This window comes from Equus quagga, chromosome 18 (assembly GCF_021613505.1).
Source record: "Equus quagga isolate Etosha38 chromosome 18, UCLA_HA_Equagga_1.0, whole genome shotgun sequence".
NCBI lineage: Eukaryota > Metazoa > Chordata > Mammalia > Perissodactyla > Equidae > Equus > Equus quagga.
The window spans coordinates 46,280,698-46,298,174 of record NC_060284.1 but is presented as its reverse complement, the minus strand read 5'-3'; the positions used below and the strand labels follow the sequence as shown (position 1 = coordinate 46,298,174).

The window sequence follows — 17,477 nt, the reverse complement described above, 5'->3', positions numbered from 1 at the left end:
CTCCCAAAGTTATGCATTTTTAAATGGAGACTTGAGATACCATGGAAGGCACCACTAGAAAAACTATCATAAGGACCATTATAATGTAAAGTAGTAAAATAAAAAGTAAGAAATAAAATCTGTTTCAGAATCACAAGACTTTTCTTTAAAAGCATCAGCCCTACTCTCCTGCAGTTTGAACTTCACTGGTTGGTTGCGGAGGATTTTCGACTAATTAACAGCTCAGCCTTAGCATCTAGAACGACCTGTTCCACCAAGAAAGCCAGCCCCCAACATCCTGAGTCTGTATGATGAAGCCTCTGAGGCTCCCTCTTCTATAAACTGGTTGCGGTTTGATCCAGATAAGCCGTTTCCCTTTGCACAGCCACGCAGGAAAGTGGCCAGCTCGCCATCTTGCAGTGAGCTGGGCTGGGCAGGCCTGAGCAGTTCCTGATTGCCCAGAGAACCCGTTCCAGGGGTGCCCGCCTGCTGCCCGGTGCCCCACGCCAGGCGGGCCTCTCCTCACCATCTGCTGTGTGCTGGGCGGGGAGGAGGGCCAGGCGAGCCGACAGGTGCTCCCTCACATGCTCACCTGCCTCTGCCTTACACTGGCTCACACAGCCACCTCGGCGCAGGACACCAAAGTGAAGGCAGCACATAAAAAGCAATCGCAATGCCTCCTGACAGCATAAGCAGCACGTGCTGTAGAGTCAGGCCCGCCTGGGTTTGAGTCCTTGCACTGTCGAGTCCTTGCACTAACCATGCAACCACAGGCAGGTCACTTAACTCCTGCAGGTCGAGTGTCTTCCTTTGTAAAATGGAAACACAACACCCTCATCACAGGGTTCTTAGGAAGAGAAAAGAGGTGGTGTGTGTAAAGTGAGAGGCGCACGTTTGGTGCTCAGTAAAAGGCTGTTCTGGAAAGTGTTGCGTATGTGGAAGCACGTTGACACCTCCAGCTCTCCGTGCAAGTCAGCCCTCCATGGCCCTTGCTGTTGTTAGCAGATGTTATCAGAATACACGTCCATCAGACATTTCAGAAAGCCCAGCCAAGCAGTTACAGGTTTCTCTTCTGTTTTTGCACGTGCGCTATGGGGAAGACAAGTCAGCGCTCCCTTCTTCCAGTCATTATTTTACATGTAGGAGTCTCTCCATCAGCAGAAACCCTCCTGCTGGTTTTTTTTTTTTTTGATGAGGTGCACCAACCTAGGGACAGTTGAGCTAGAAAAGGGACGCTCTCCCCCTGGCTCCAGGAATGCAGTGACTACTTCGTGGGACTCTCCCCGGGGAGGACGAGGAGGGGGCTCCCAGAGAATGTCGGGGTCTGGGCTGCTGGACCACGTTTTCACAGGCTCTCAGGCACAGAACTCTGCTGAGAAAAATTGGAAAAGGACATGGCATAGCCCCATGTCAGTCAAAGCAATTTTTTAAAAATCTCATTGCAACAATATTTTTAGTATGAAAAGAAAAAAAGCTGGCATCCAGGAATAGCCTCGCTCATTCGGTCAGTTTGGACATCACAAAATGCTACACAATGGAAGACTGTGATTGTGAGTTGGATGGTTGTGAAGCAGTGGTTCTCAGTGTGTGGGCCCGGGACCTGCAGCATGAGCATCATCCGGGACCTGGTCAGAAATGCAGATTCCTGGGGTCCCATCCCAGACCTGCTGCGTCAGAGACTCTGGGGGGGCCCAGTGGTCTGTGTTTTCACAGGCTTCCCTCTTGATGATGCTGATGCTGGTTCAGGTTCAAGAACTACTGTTCGGGGTCATGAGGTTGCCCCATAGTGAATTTACAGGGAACAAACATTTACTAAGTACTTGCATACATGTTACTCCTGCGAGAATGAGAACTCGTGTTAGAAAATTGAGATCAGAGAAGTTGTGACCTGCTCAAAGTCTCACAGCTGATAAGAATTTGGACCAGGATTTGGACCTAGGGCCCTCTGAGGCCCAGGTGTAACGAATGGAATGGAATGGATGAGAGCTTGGGCTCTGGAGCCAGAGTGTTGGGGTTGGAATCTCAGCTGTGTCACTTAAGCCTGTGTGGCCCTGGGCAAGTTGGTTAACCTCTCTGTGCCTTCATTTCCTCACCTGCAAACTTCTACTTCGTGTAGGTTTTGTGAAGATTCAATAAGATAATGCCTGTAAGGAGTTGGAGCAGTATCTGGCATACAATAAACGCCCGAGAGATGCTATTTTACTGTTGTTGTTACACTGCTTCTCAACATGGCGGAGTGGAAAGAACACACAGCATTGGCCCTTGAGTCTCTTCCTTGCCATCAACCAAGGTGATAGCCCAAAAGTGCAAATAAAAACAATCGACAGCCTTCCTCTCCCCCGAGACTCCTTCAGAGGCCACCCAATGCAGCTCCGAGAGGCCTTGGTGTTCCCCTGAATCGCATAAAGTAGCTGTTCCATTCCCTCGCCGGCCTCCTGCATGGACACATCATGTGCCAGCCCCCCAGCTATACATAGCCCAGGCCCCATTTGAGGGCGGTGGAAAGTGACAGGAGATTACCGGAGATAAACGTCAGCTCTCAGGTTTCAGGGGAGCACACACAGTTGTTGAATTGCTTGACGTGTCGCCAGATGGTATCAGGGACAGTGGGTGAAGTCAGCCGTTTGGCTCTTGGCTTACACGGAAAGAGCAGGATTGCAGCCAGGGTATTTTTAATGACTGGCCTAAGGGACATTTGCTTTGAATAAAGATCTGTGACATTTTCCCCCAAGATCCTCAGTCCTTGATTTTTTTTCAGATTCTTGACCCTGCAGAAAGTAACCCCCACTCAGCTACCTTCGATAAGTTACCACTCCCTTTTCTCTGCCACCCCACACCTTCCCCACCTTCTCTCTGACCAAGAAGCAAATTCGTCTTTCTTCTCCATGGAGATGGTTCTTGAGAAGCGGCACAAATGTAGCTTTCTTCCTATCTTTCCCTGGCTGAGGGCAAAGTCCTGCAAGGGGATTGGACTTGGAGGGACATACATAGGCATAGGGTTCTGGCATATTGCGTGTGCTGGCCTCGGAGGCCTGGGGAGCAGTCACGCAGCCCAGGGAACGTGCCCCTGGGCGCTGCTGTTAGTCCCCCTCCTTTCATGGGCAGACTTCTTGAACAAGTGATCCACACCTGCTCTAACATGTCCTTGCCACCCACTCAACAGCTTAACTGCTAGTGCTTTGGCTTCTGTCCCAGCTCTTCTCTAAAAGGTCACTCATGACTTACCAGTCCTGAAAGGAGAGGCCTCATGGTGGTCCCACCCTCCGTGACTCCTGCAACATTCAATCTGACCACCCACTCCTTCTGGAGGTTCTCTCCTCCTGTGACTTTGGAGCGACGGCACTGTGTTCCTTGTCCTCCCCCTCCTTCTCCCACAGTCCTCTCTGCCTCCAGGGCAGGCTCCTTTTCTTGCTCTTGCTTCCTAAAAGATGGCCAGTCCTCGACCCTGTGGTTTTTCTCCTACCCTCTACTCTCTGAAGACATCACCCACCCTCACGCCTTCGCTTCTCACTCCCACAGCTCCATTTGGGACCTCTTCCCAAGCCCCAGGTTGGTGTCTCCAGCTCTCAGCTGTACTTCCATTGCCATGAACTCATTGCATCTAAATCCAAGCTAAGAACATTGCCCTGTGTTCTGGCATGCCCTCGTGACATCGCTGTTTTGTCCTTCACTCTGTTCCCTGGCTGGAGACCCTGGAATCATCTTGCCTCCTCCTCTCCTTTGGTCCCCTTCACTTCTCTCTCTAAAGCCCCGGAAGAGTTAGCAGGTCTGACTGATTCTCCACTTGGAACATCACCTTACAAAGTATCTCTTCAACCAGTGCCACCACCTTGGTCTGTGACCCAGTCCTCTCCCATTCAGACTATGGCATTGGCCTCCCATTGGATGCTTTTCCTTTCCACTCTCTTTTCTATCTCGTCCATGCCCTGAGATCTCTCTCAAATCAGCCAGATTGTTCTTCTACTCAAACATCTCCCAAGTCAGAACTGCTCGTCCTAATATTCAAAGTCCTGCACGCTCTTTCTCACCTGCCTTAAACACGCTGTTCCTTTCAGCTGCCCCAAGTAAGCCTTCTGCGCGAGGCAGCCAGCCTGCTCTCCCACAACTCACCTTGCCACCTGCACCTCCAAGCCTCCGCTGCTGCCATTTCTTCCCCTGGGATGCTCCTGCTGCTCTCCCCTGCCCGCCTATATGCTCCTCCACCTTCAAGTCTAGTTGGCCTCTTCTCTTCCAAGCAGTCTCCACTTTCATTCCTTCGTTTATTTTAGAAACTAATTTTTTTTCCTGCAAGTACTGATGTGGGCCCAGCTCTTATGATTTTCCAAGGAAAGCCAGAAATCTCAATTTTCATGTGAAATTGCTTAATTTAAAACTGCTCACATTGTACTTGAAAGGTGGTACCAACCAGAGAAACATAGTTCTTTAAAACTACAATTTAAAGGCTATTTCCTGTGCAACATGGACACGAAACAGTAATCCATTCAGTATACAAATACAAAATAGAGTAACAATTCTTCTTTTCAGAATGGGTTTCAGATCTGTAAAAGTAGATTTTTTTTGAAAATCTGGAATTGAATGTTCATCCTATGAATCTGGGATTTAAAGGTTTTATTTTATTTTTTTCGTTTTCTCCCCAAAGCCCCGCAGTACATAGTTGTATATTCTTTGTTGTGGGTCCTTCTTGTTGTGGCATGTGGGACGCTGCCTCAGGATTCGAACTGATGAAACACTGGGCCGCCTGCAGCGGAGTGTGCGAACTTAACCACTCGGCCATGGGGCCAGCCCCTAAATTTGGGATTTAAATGATAGGAAAATCGAGCCAGCCCTGGTGGTCCAGTGGTTAAGATTCAGTGCTCTCCCTGCAGCAGCCTGGTTTTGCTTCCCTGTCTTGGAACCACACCGCCTGTCTGTCAGTCATCATACTGTGGTGGCGGCTCACATAGAGAGCTAAATGATAGGAAAAAAACTTGGCATTGTTTACCACTTTTTTATTTTACAGATGAATTTAGTAATATAAGAACTCTCTTAATTAATTTAACCAGATGCCTTTAAAATTCTCTTATTTTCATTTTACAAAAATGTTTAATGAAAAATTTTTTTCATTGGGATATAATTGACAAATAACGTTGTATTAGTTTTAGGCGTACAACATAATCATGTGATATATGCATATATTGCAAAATGGTCACCACAATAAATTTAGTTAATATTCATCACCTCACATAGTTACAAACATATTTTTCTTATGATGAGAACTTTAAAGATCTACTCTCTTAGCAACTTCCAAATATGCAATGCAGTATCGTTAACTATAGTCCCCATCTCCAGGACTTACTTATCTTTTAACTAGAAGTTTGTACCTTGTGACCTCCTTCACCCATTTTGCCCACCCCCGACCCCGACCTCTGGCAACCACTAATCTTTTCTCTATACCTATGAGTTTGGAGTTTTGGGGGTTTTTTTAGATTTCACATTATAAGTGAAATCACATGGAGGGCAAGAAACTAATGTTTTTTGAGATCTACTCTGCTCAGGCACTGTGCTAGATGCTAGAGGTAGCAGGGGTAGGAAAGCAGATGTGGACTTGGAGCTTACAGGCTATCAAATGGATAACTGGTAGACAAATGATCGTATAAGCTAATGTGTACTTACAAACTGAGAAAGGCTTGTGAAGGAAAAGCACAGGGCCCTATGGACAGGTGTAAAAAGGGCACCCAATTCAGACTTGGAGTCAAGAAATGCCTTTTAGGGACTGACTTTTATGCATGGACTTCAAGGATAGTAGGAGTTGGTGAAGAATGGAGGGAAGAGCATTGGTGGGAGCAGAGCACGTCTAGAGCCTTTGTGTGAATAGAGCAAGGTGTCCCCTGCAGGCAGCTCAGCCCGTGCCCAGCCTAGGGCTTGGGAGCACAGCTGAGCGAGGTGATCCTGTGCAAAGACTTCCTGGGGCAGGAAAGAGCTCAGTGCTTTGAGGAACTGAAGAAGAGTGTATTAATAAGAGGCCAAAGAGGCAGGTGGGCCAACAGTGCAGGGCCTTGTTGGCCATGGTGGGGATTTTAGATTTCATCCTGAGTGCATGGAAATGAAATCAACACTACTTACCACAACCCTCCAGGCTCTGCATGATTTGACCTCCCTACCCAGGAGCTCTCTCTCTCTTTAAGACTCCAAAGCCCTTATTTTCCATCTTAGTCCTTCAGCACCTACCAACTAATTTTTCATTAGCTTCATCCCTGATGAGATCACAAGTCCTTGATGCTGAAGTGTGTCTCACACATTTGAGTTTAGCACAGTAACTTGAACATAGTAGGTCCTCAATTAAGAGTTATTGTTCTCTTTCCATCCAATACATCAGGCTTTAGTATTTCTGAATTAGCACAAGGTCCAGAATCCTATCCAGCTGTCATAATATTACACAAAGAAAATCTAACATGTATTAAGCACTTACTGTATGTCAAGAACTGTGTGAAGCCTTTACACGCATTATCTCATTTAATCTTCAAAGCAGCCTTATGAGACAGATACTGTTGTTGTTCATATTTTACAGTGGAGTCAAGGCACTTGTGACGAAGTCAGGAATCCAGGTCTCTAATTTCAAGCTCTGTCGTCTTAACTGCAGGGATAGATTATCCCTGGGTCATTTATTCACTTAAAGATGAGATCTGCTTTGACCCCCTCAGTACAGAGGTAACAACAATACAATAAATAGCTACACAATGAAATACGCATCCATCCATATATATATTTATATATAAAAGAGAGGGTAAGGGGAAACTACAAATATCAAGTTCTTTACTATTGAGTTATGCATATTATTTAATAGAACTTTTAAAAAAGCTATCACTGTACTCAAAAGAATAAGCAGTCATGCTTCTGGAAAGAATGAGCACTGCACCAATGTCCAGGAGCTGCACGCACCAACCCCATTCTCTAAGATGGACAATGGGCAAGGCTGTCGGAAGTAACCAACCAACCCAACAAACAAACCAACCGAACCAGCAGAAGAAAGGTTATAAGTCAATGGGGGAAAATTACAGTCAGATCTGGAACGAGTATTCTAGTTTTCTGGGAATTTAGGAGACATATTGACTGTATCTTTTCTCCTCCTCATATTTGTAACTCTTAATCACTGTAATTGGTGATAATTGCCTCTTCCCTCTTTGGCTCAAAAGTCCCTTGAACTTGTGAAGTACTTGGGCCAGTCCATCCATTCATCCAAAGTATGCTGAGTGTCTCTAAGGAACTTAGATACTAAAGAAGCATAAAATGGGGTCCTTCTCCTCAGGGAGGAAAGAGTCACAATACAGAAGAGACTTATACACGACTCTGATGATGGCAAAATATGTGTCAGAGTGCTGTGTCCTGCCATGGGCTATTGGAATTCACAGAAAGGAGGCTGGAGTGAAAGATGAGTCTGGAGCTGGGCTTTGCAGTTAGGGGTGGCCAGGGTTGGCAGCAACTTGAGAGAGCACAGCAAGACTGGGTTGCAGGAGAGTGGAGAAAGGAACACATGAGCTGGAGATTTAGGGCCTGAGCAAAGGCAGAGATGAGCCTGAGCCTAGTGTGAGAGGCAGACAATGTCTTGCCTGTTCTACCAACCCAGCAGGGGCTTCTGGTCCTGGGGGGAACGGGTCATGTCAGGAGTCAGCGTAGAAGGCTCCAAGCTTTCACCACAGCCGTCCTCCCCTCACTCAGTCACATTGTACTCTCTTGGGTTGCTGCCAGCCCTGGCCACCTTTAGCTTAGACCCATGAAAGGTGCTTGCTAGGGCTGATGGAAGTGATGACAGAGCTCCAAGGGCAGACTTTTGGCCTAATCAGGGTGGGAGGCGAGAGTGATGGGGTGCTGCAGGGATTGCGTGTAAGTGTGCCAAGGATGAGGCGGGCAGGTCTCAGCCAGCGTGGGTTCCTGATCCATCTGTGACTGACTGCCAGCTCTATCTATCCACCTATGCCTAGGACAGTGATTGGCTGTGCTTAAACAGGAAACCAGGAAAACAGAACTGAGTTCATCTGGGATAGCGTCTTCCACTTGCACATCTTCAAAAGTTACATATAAATATCAGTAAGGTAACCAACAGGCCGTGCTTTACATGCCTAGGAGAGGCACATATTTGCATCTACCTAAAAACCAACAAAACTTGGTGGTGTATGCCTCAGAGAGGTTGGAGTTAAATTCTCTGTTTAGTTCTCAGAGTTAATCTCTTATATTCTTACTATTATTAATGTTTATGCCTAAGGCGGAGGGACCAACAGGGCCAACAGGACCAAGCATGGGCCTGTGGGTCTCAGTTGGAAAACGTTATGCCATATCACATTTGGATGAACTGATGTTTATAGCACTGTTTCCCAGAGTGTGGATGAGATCAGCTGCATCAGAATCATGGGGTGTGGTAGTGTGGTTTATGACAACGTAGATTCCTGAGCCCCACCCCAGCTCTATTCTCTAATTTCTGGTGCCGAGGCACAGGAGGCCCTATTTTAACCAGCACCCTAGGTGATTTTTATGCACAGTGAAGTTTAAGAACCACTATTCATGCTCTAGAAGTAGGGGTACTTACTAATATCACAAAGCCATTAGGTCTCATCATCATTAATTTTGAATTATAGACAAGGGAATATTTAAGTTAAAGTTTTAGCAGCATTAAATAGGATGGAGTGGCTTACACTGAAAACCAGAAAACTCATCCAAAAATGACCTTGTCTAATAAATTGAATGCAACAGACTAAAGCCAAGTGACTTTGCAGAAAGATTGGCCCATTTAATTCAGGAAAGCTCAAGCTGAGTCATAACATAAACACTGATGATGATGTCTTTCATCCTAAGCCTTCCCTAGTCTCAGCCAAAATCCAAAAAAGGAGAGAAAACTGCACGAAAGATGGAGTGTCATTTGCTACCTTCCTCTCCACCCCCAGTCACCATGGCACTCCATAGAGCAGCTCTCTGTACTTCTTCCCGATATCCTTAGCCTTAGAAGAATGGGAGTGCTTAGGAGCCAGAGAGAAAGAAAGAGAATAGACAGCCTGTGAGAAGGTCAGGGAGGGAAGCATGACTAGGCAAAGAAAGCCCTCAGAGAAGTTATACAGGAGAGGAAATCCAAAGGAGGAGCCACAGATGCTGGGAAAAATGAGGGAAGACATGGGGATGAGGAGAGAAATGAAAGAAGCAACCATAAAAGAGAAAATAGAGGGATGTATAGCACAAGCTTTAGAGCCAAATAGATCCAGGGTCAATTCAAGAAAACAAGAAATCCTAAAGGTATACATACCAAGCAACAGCACTGAAAAATATGTGAAGTAAAAACTGATAGAACTGAAAGGAAAAACAGATCTTTAAGATTGAGAACAGGGCATAGATGTCCACTCTTACCACTCTTTTTCAACATAGTGGTGGAACTTCTCTCTAGTGCAATAAGGAAATACAAGGAAATAAAAGGCATACAGATTGGAAAGGAAGAAATAAACTGTCCCTATTTGCAGATGACATAATTGTCTATATGGAAAATCCCAAGGAATCTACAAAAAAAACAAAACAAAAACCTCTTAGAATTAATAATAATTTGGCAGGGTTGCAAGATACACGATAAACATACAAAAACCAGTTTTCTACATATATATATGTATAGGCAATAAACACTTGGACACTGAAATTAAAAATCAATACTATTTATAATCACTCAAAAATTTAGATACTTATGTATAATTCAAAGATCTGCATAAATGGAGAGACATACTATGTTCTTGAGTTAGAAGACTCAACATAGTAAATATGTCAGTTCTCTCCAGGTTAGTATACAGATTTAAAGATTCCATGCAATTCCTAGTAAGATTTTTTTCTTGTAAATATAGACAAGATTATTCTAAAGTTTATGCAGAAATATAAAGGAATTAGACTAGATAAAGCAATTTTGGAAAAGAAGAGTAAATTGGGAAGAGGTAGTCAATTCACTTTCGAGACATTATGTAGCTACTGTAATCAAGACAGAGGGACAGAATGGAGAAAGCAGAAATAAACTCACGTAATTGTGTTAACTGATCCTTGACAAATGTGCAAAAGCAATTCAATGGAAGAGAGACAGCTTTTTCAACAAACGGTGGTGGAACAGTTGGACATCCATTGGCAAAAGAAAAAAGAAGAACCTCAACATGTCTCTCATTTTACACAAAATTTAACTCAAAATGGATCTTGGACTTAAATGTAAAATGTAAAACTATGACACTTTTAGGAAAAAAATTAGGAGAAAATTTCAGGATCTAGGGCTGGTGCAAAGAGTTCTTAGACTTAACATTAAAAGCAAAATCCATAAACAGAAAAACTGATAAATTGGATTTTGTCAAAATAAAAAAAAATTGTTCTGTGAAAGATCCCAGTAAGAAGATGAAAAGATAAGCTACAGAGTGGGAGAAAATATTTGTAAACCATGTATCTGAAAAAGGACTAATATTAAAGTACTCTCAAAACTCAAAAATTAAAAAACAATCCACTTAGAAAATAAGCAAAAGACATGAACAGACATGTCATGGAAGACAACACACAGGTGGCAATATTATCCCTTCAACATCATTAGCCCTTAGGAAAACGCAAATTAAAACCATAATGAGATATCACTACAGATCTGTTAGAATGGCTAAAATGAAAATAGCGACAGCACCAAATGCTGACAAGGATGCAGAAGAACTGGAAACTGGATCACTCATCACCACATTGCTGGTGGGAATGTAAAGTGGTACAGCCACTCCCGAAGACAGTTTGGCAGTTTCTTTAAAAATTAAACATGCAATTAACATATAACTCAGCAATTGCACTCCTCAGTATTTATCCTAGGAAATTTAAGACTAACCTTCACACAAAAACCTGGGCACAAATGTTTATAGCAGCTTCATTCATAACAGCTAAAAACTAGAAAGCAGATGTCCTTCAATGGATGAATGATTGAACAAACGGTGGTACCTCCATACCAGGGAAATACTACTCAGTAAGAAAAAGGAATGACCTACTGATACACACCAACAGTTGGGATGAATCTCCAGAGAAATATGAGGAGTGAAAAGAGCCAGTCCCAAAAGGTTACATACTATAGGATTCAACTCAGACAACATTCTTGAAATGAAAAATTATGGAAATGAATAGATTAGTGGTTGCCAAGGGTTAGGGAGGGGATGAGGGTGGAAGCAAGTGGGTGTGACTATAAAAGGACAACATGAGCGATCCTTGTGGCTATGGGAATGTTCTGTATCTTGACTACATCAATGCTGGCATCCAGTTTGTGATATTGTGTTATAGTTTTGCAAGATGCTGTTTTGGGGAAAACTAAGTAAAATGTACAAGGAATCTCTCTGTTTTGTTTCTTACAACTACAGGTTAGTCTACAGTTATCTTTTAAAAAAGTTTAAGAACAAAAAAATTAATATTAGTGCTTCATGATCTCTCTGGTAGCTGCTCCACTCCATTTCTCCTTCAAGGCCCCATTCAGCGAGATGGCAGGAATTAGATCTCAGTCAGGTGAGGGTTTCCCTACCTGCTTATATCTAAGTTTCAGGGATTCATGAACGTGATGCTAATCTTGTGGTGCTGTCATCATCTATGCTGGGGTCCACCCAGAATAGTCTTCAGCTATCTGCCCACCTAGGATGCTGCTGAATCCTCCTCACCTTTGGGGCTGATGGGTCCACTCCAGGTATTCTGTTAGTTCTTCTTCTCGATGGGCTGCAGGAAGCCTTGAGGCCATCTGGGTTCTATTTGCCAGATACACTCAATGGGCGTTCCTACTTCACAAACGCAGGGGTTGGAGGGACTCTGGGACTATGCTTGGGCATTGGGACACAGCCTCTTTTATTCGAAGGCCCCTCAGCCTATCAGGAATCTTCTTGTGTCCCCATCCCACCCTAGGTTCATTTGGTGCTTCAGGAAGGGCTCGGAGCCCCTTGTCAGACATCCATGGGTATCAAGTACCCTTTGCTTCCTTTGCGATTCTCCTCTAACCAAATTCAATGTTATCCACCCTGAGGGCAGAGAAGGGTGTGTGACAGTGGATATATTCTTCCAAATCTTATGTCTTAGGTCTGATCCTCACAGTTTCTCTCCTTGGTTCTCAGCATTGTGCTGAATCGCCCTTTTCCTGAGGGGATAAGCATAGACTCCCTTTGCTGCAGCTTAAATTGGTCACAGAGTAACAGGAAGTATGGAGGAAAACCCTCCTGTCAGTACATCAAAATATTATCCCATGATATTTTCTACCATCTTTCTACTCTTGGCCCACTCACTCTCCAACTTGTCTTTCCCTTCAGCTTGTGGCCCAGGTCCTGGAACACAAAGATATAGGCTTTGTGATGGTGGATGCCAAGAAAGAAGCCAAGCTTGCCAAGAAACTGGGTAAGTGTGATTTTTTGAGAAATATCAGGAAGAAACAAACATGTCTTGCAAAAATAGTGCAGTTTAATTTCTTCTTGCATAACTGGATTATTTTTAAATGAACGTAAAATGGTCCTGCATATCTTAGTCTTGGGTTGGGGAAGAGTTTCATAAAAGTAAATATTGGCCTGAATTGAATGGTTTCACATCAATCATCTAATATGTCTTTGTATCAATTCAATGAAGAGGGTTTCTTCCTGCAGAAACTGACACTAAAGCTTCAAACCTCAGTTTTCAGCTCCCAGGTTCTCGTTCTCACCGCCATGATCACATCATGTCTCTGAGGGAGATCAAATCTCTGCTTCCATCACCTGTTATTTCCTTACCTCGTGGCTGAAACAGCCAACAAAAGATAGCATTAATAGTAGTGACCCTGGGGTGCCAGTGGTTTCTGAATTTAAGGCTAAACCCCAGCTGGACATTATCACCAAGGACGAGAGGGAGGATTTAGATGAGCTATGGTTAAGTGACTACACAGTGCAAGCTGCAGTCTCTCGTGTCAATATGTCATGCTTAAGTGCCGGGGCACTTTAAGATTCTCACTCCTCTAATTCCAAGGAGAGAGAATATAGGTAACTCCTCTGGTTTTTGAATACACACATACATGTGCTGCCCGTTTTGCTTTTTCTGCATGACCAGTGAAGAATGGCTATTAAAAAAAATAGCAGGAGGTTATAAAACAGGACCTTTGAGGAAAGGTTAATTGGATTTGGGGTAGTAAGCACAGGAAAAGAAAAAAAAAAGACTGGCGGAGGCTCAGTAAATACCTTCAGGTACATGAAATTTCATTATCTTGGAGAATTACAGACAACTGTTTTCTATTTTATTTTCAAGAAGACTAGCCCATTTTTTTTAAGACAAATTTTAGGACAGTATTTAGGTTGGATACAAGGAAGAACTCATGACTATAAAATGATAATAAATTATTAAAAATATCTGGGGTATCTCTTTCCCTGGACACAAATTAAGGAATTTTTCCCCCCTTGAGCAGGGGAGCAAAGTGTGTTGAACTCTTTCCCTAGCCCAAAGCAATTTAATGAGTTCTTTCTCCTTCTCCAGGACCTCTTGATTCTCTAGACTTCTCCTTTCCCATTGTTTTAATGAGAAGTTGAATTTGGGAGAATTTCTAGTAAATTTAGTTAGAGGAAAAGATTAGGGTTCCAGTCATCTAAAAATTTATGAGGGACAAGTTGGGCAAGCGCCTGTAAGAATGGACTGATGGATATTCTCCCAGAGGAAGATGTGCTGGGGTTTGAAATGTCTAAATGAACCTTTCTCCAAGCTCAGCCTGGAGGACCTGGAGCAGTTCTTTCTGACTATTTTATCCTCGGATTTCACAGGACAGTTGTATATGGTGGACCTGCTCCTTCGTTTTCATCCTCTCTTCCATTTGCCTGAGTTTGGTCTCCATCAGACTGTGCCTGAACTGGTGCAACAGCCCCCTGACTGGTTTTACTCAGAGCAAAATCCAACTGGCTGGTGTTCCCCATAGTACTCTCTGTGATCAGTCATTCCCGCTTCAAGGATCCCTAGTACACTACTCCTTTAGATTTACAAATGGTGCTCTGTTATGTGCCTGGAGCTCTTCAGATGTGCCCTGGGACACAGCAGGCAGTGGGCCAGACTTTCTTTCCCTAGAGGCTCTGCAGACGAGTTCCTTTGGAGAAAGCATTCTGCAGCTAATAGAGAGTTTGAAAACAATTAATCTAAGGAATTAAGGACGCCATCCAGTTGGACTCAACGCCAGCCTCAGCTATTTAGTATTCCTGGGGGTAATACAGTTTTCCAGTGAACATTTGTTAAGTGCACAGCATTATGCCAAGAGTGATAGAGAGTAGAAAAGAAGATGCAGAACCTGCCCTTGCAGCATTCTTGGCTAACTGGGAAAAGTAGATGCGCAGAATTCAGCTATAACAGAAAAGCAAGCTGTTTGTTCTGGCCACAAACATTTATGGGGTGCCTGATGTGTCCAGGCTCTATGCAAGGCACTGGGATACCAAGATGACAGTGGTCCTACCTGTAGAGAGCTTACTGTTAGAGTGAGTACATGTAAATGGAGCTGAGAGAAGATCAATAATAGTAAGGGAGATTGGGGTGGTCTTCTTGGGAAAAATGAGTCCTTAACCTGGGCAGGATTTGGTGGGGGGGCTAGTGGAGGTTGCTCCAAATTTGGGGCATGAGGAGAACATCTGTGTAGAGAATCATGCTCTGTGATCCTTTCATATCAGCACGTGGGCAAGAAGCAAAGGGAGTGCACAAGCCTTAAGAAAGCCGCTCTTAAAGGAGTGCAGGGCTACCCAGGGGAGAAGGTGAAGCATACGATTTAGCACACTAGGTTGTGGAGGGACTTGAATGACAGGCTAGGAAGTCAACTGGGCAGTGGGCGTGGAAATGTTCTGAGAAGGTAAGTGGGGTCAGCAGTATTTGGAAAATTAAAGCAGTGGTGGAGTGGAGAATAGATTTTTCTTTCAAGTTAAAGTCCAGGTAGAATTGTTGGTTCTTGACTATTTCAATTCGCATCTCTACTTTAGAAGCCCTTCAGAAGTGTGGTTTCTCAGGAATTGATTCTAAAGCTAATGCTGGTTCCACTGATCCTGACCCCACTGTCACCCAGAGACCCTGAGCCAGACCTCGGCCAACAAGATGGCTCTTCTTACATCGGGATGACCTGACTCTGTTTCTTCCAGGTTTTGATGAAGAAGGAAGCCTGTATATTCTCAAGGGTGACCGCACAATTGAGTTTGATGGCGAGTTTGCAGCTGATGTCTTGGTGGAGTTCCTCTTGGATGTAAGCATTTATGCACAGTGGCCCTGCACGGAGCTGTTTGGGTTCAAACATAGCAGAAAGTAAAACCCCAAAGTAAGAACAGATAAGCTGGATAAATGGACTGGATCTAAGACAGATTTCTCAGGCTTCACGAAAAACTAAGGAGTGCCTGAATCTCAGCACTATTTACTTCTACTGGGAAGCTGGCCCCTAAGTCACCTTAGAAACTGTTTTATTAGTGACCAGAGGGTCACAAATCAGGACTATGTAGGAGTAACATGTTAATTCTCTTAGCAGCTATACACCAACATCCCCAGAGGTCCCCCCGGCTCTGTTCCAGGGCTTCTGAAGAGGAGCTGGGGAGTGTGGGAAAGAGAGGTGGATAACCACCTGAAGATTGAGTAGGAAGAGGACTAACAATCAGCTGAGTTACCCTCAGGGCAAAATAAAGAGAAGCAGGGCTGGTGAGCCCCCCAATAACATACTCCTTCTCAGCCATGGAGGTACAACACCCTCAGATTTATGTGCTCAGGCCAATAGAGGAACTAATGCTATAAACATATTTTATCCAGAGACAAACTTACACTTTCAATAACAGCTGTGAAGTGAAATGCTTTTGAACACAGATTCCTGAAGAGATAAGGAACGTCCACACTGATGGTTCCTCATCTATCAGCTAGTCCACGGTGGCCTATTGCCTCTTCTTCACAGTCTCAAAAGCCCAGAGAGAGTCAGAAGTGAGTTGAAGGCCACCTACAAAAAAAATGCCCATAGATTCTGCTTATCCCTCTCATTGATCCATACCTGCAAGCCCTAAAAAAATTGAGGGGGGCAACAGAACAACTCCAGGCCAACAAGGCACTGCCCCAGCTCTGTTGGCTAAGTGGAGACTTTCAGATGCACACAACAGAAACCAGACTCGACTGCCTTAAACAATGAGCAATGTGATTGACCCACATGAATGGAAGACCAGAGTGAGGGCAGATTTAGATGTGATCAAATCAGGGCTCTAGCTCCCTTTTCTCCGTAAATCACAGAAAATGCTCTTTTCAGTTTGTTGGCTTTGTCCTCAACTTGACTGTTCTCAAGTTGGTTACAAGATAGCCAGCATCAGAAGCTGATACATCACATTTCCTCCAATGAGGGGGAAAAAATCTGACCTCCCATTGCTCTCTTAAAAGGAAAGCAGAACTTTCCCAAAGCCTTTAGCCAAACTACCCTGAAGAGTCATTGGTCAGCATTGGGTCATCTGCCATTCCTGAATCAATAACTGGCAAGGGAAATAGAATTGCCCCCATGCCAACGTGAGTTAAGGTCAGTTCCTCAAAAGGCACTGCTGCTGTGCTCATTGGGAAGAGTGGGATGGATGCTGAGGCCCCAAGCACAAAGTCCACAACTTCCCTCGGAAGCACTCTACACACGTGCCTGATTTCCCCACTGGGGAAGAAACCGTTCTCTTATGTGAACATATTTTGTGTGTGTGTGTGGCATTTCAGCTAATTGAAGATCCTGTGGAGATCATCAACAGCAAACTGGAAGTCCAAGCCTTTGAACGCATTGAGGACCAGATCAAACTCATTGGCTTTTTCAAGAGTCAGGACTCAGAATGTAAGTGGTGTGTCAACTCCAGCCTGTCAGCCTAAAGGTTCTTTTCCCAACAGTGTATGTTAGATTATCCATAAAGAGGATGGGCCATCGGCATGTCCTGTGCTGGTTAGAATAGAGGGAGAATCTTCCTTGCACCCTGTGTAAGGGGATGCATGTGCAGAAATCATGCAAAATAGGCAGAGGAGCTGAAAGAACATTGAGGCTGGGCCATGTTCTCTGGCATGGAAGGGGGGTTGAGTGTTTTAAAGAAGAAAGAAGAGCTCTTCCTCCACTTTTTCCACCTGCCCATCTGCCAATGGGATTCTTCCCTAATATGAGGCAAATAGTGGGCTTTCTGCCTGATGTTGGCAGCTCCCATGGTCATCAGTTGGAGAGTTTCTCAGTCACCTGGACAGCATTAGAGGAAAACTGGGGTAGGGATGGGCTTAGCAGCTGCAGCACAATGTGGAAAATTGCTGGTCAACTCCTGCTGACCGCTAAAGCTGCCTGCAGCAGCATGGCCACACCCTTGGGTATACTCCCTTTGAAAGCTGTGTGGCCAGGGTTTGGGTGGGCGCAGGAACACATCATAGCATCACCACAACCCATACGGGGTGAGAGGGTGGTGAGTGGGAGTCAGGAAGAGAAGGGATCACATTTGAGCACATTTTTTAAACTGCTTTGGCAGCACGGACCCAAGGAACTAAGGTTTTTCTGGTGTCAGCCTCGTAGG

The 17,477-nt window shown here is 44.5% G+C and overlaps 1 protein-coding gene across 1 annotated transcript in view; it reads left to right on the top strand.

The window, feature by feature from the left end:
- CASQ2 (calsequestrin 2) overlaps positions 1–17,477 on the top strand; it is a 63,335-nt gene that overhangs the window by 10,135 nt on the left and 35,723 nt on the right. Inside the window, exons 2-4 of the mRNA XM_046645836.1 lie at positions 12,267–12,351; positions 15,078–15,178; positions 16,654–16,765. Of these exons, the coding sequence (XP_046501792.1) occupies positions 12,267–12,351; positions 15,078–15,178; positions 16,654–16,765 (298 nt within the window). The remainder of the gene's footprint in view (positions 1–12,266; positions 12,352–15,077; positions 15,179–16,653; positions 16,766–17,477) is intronic.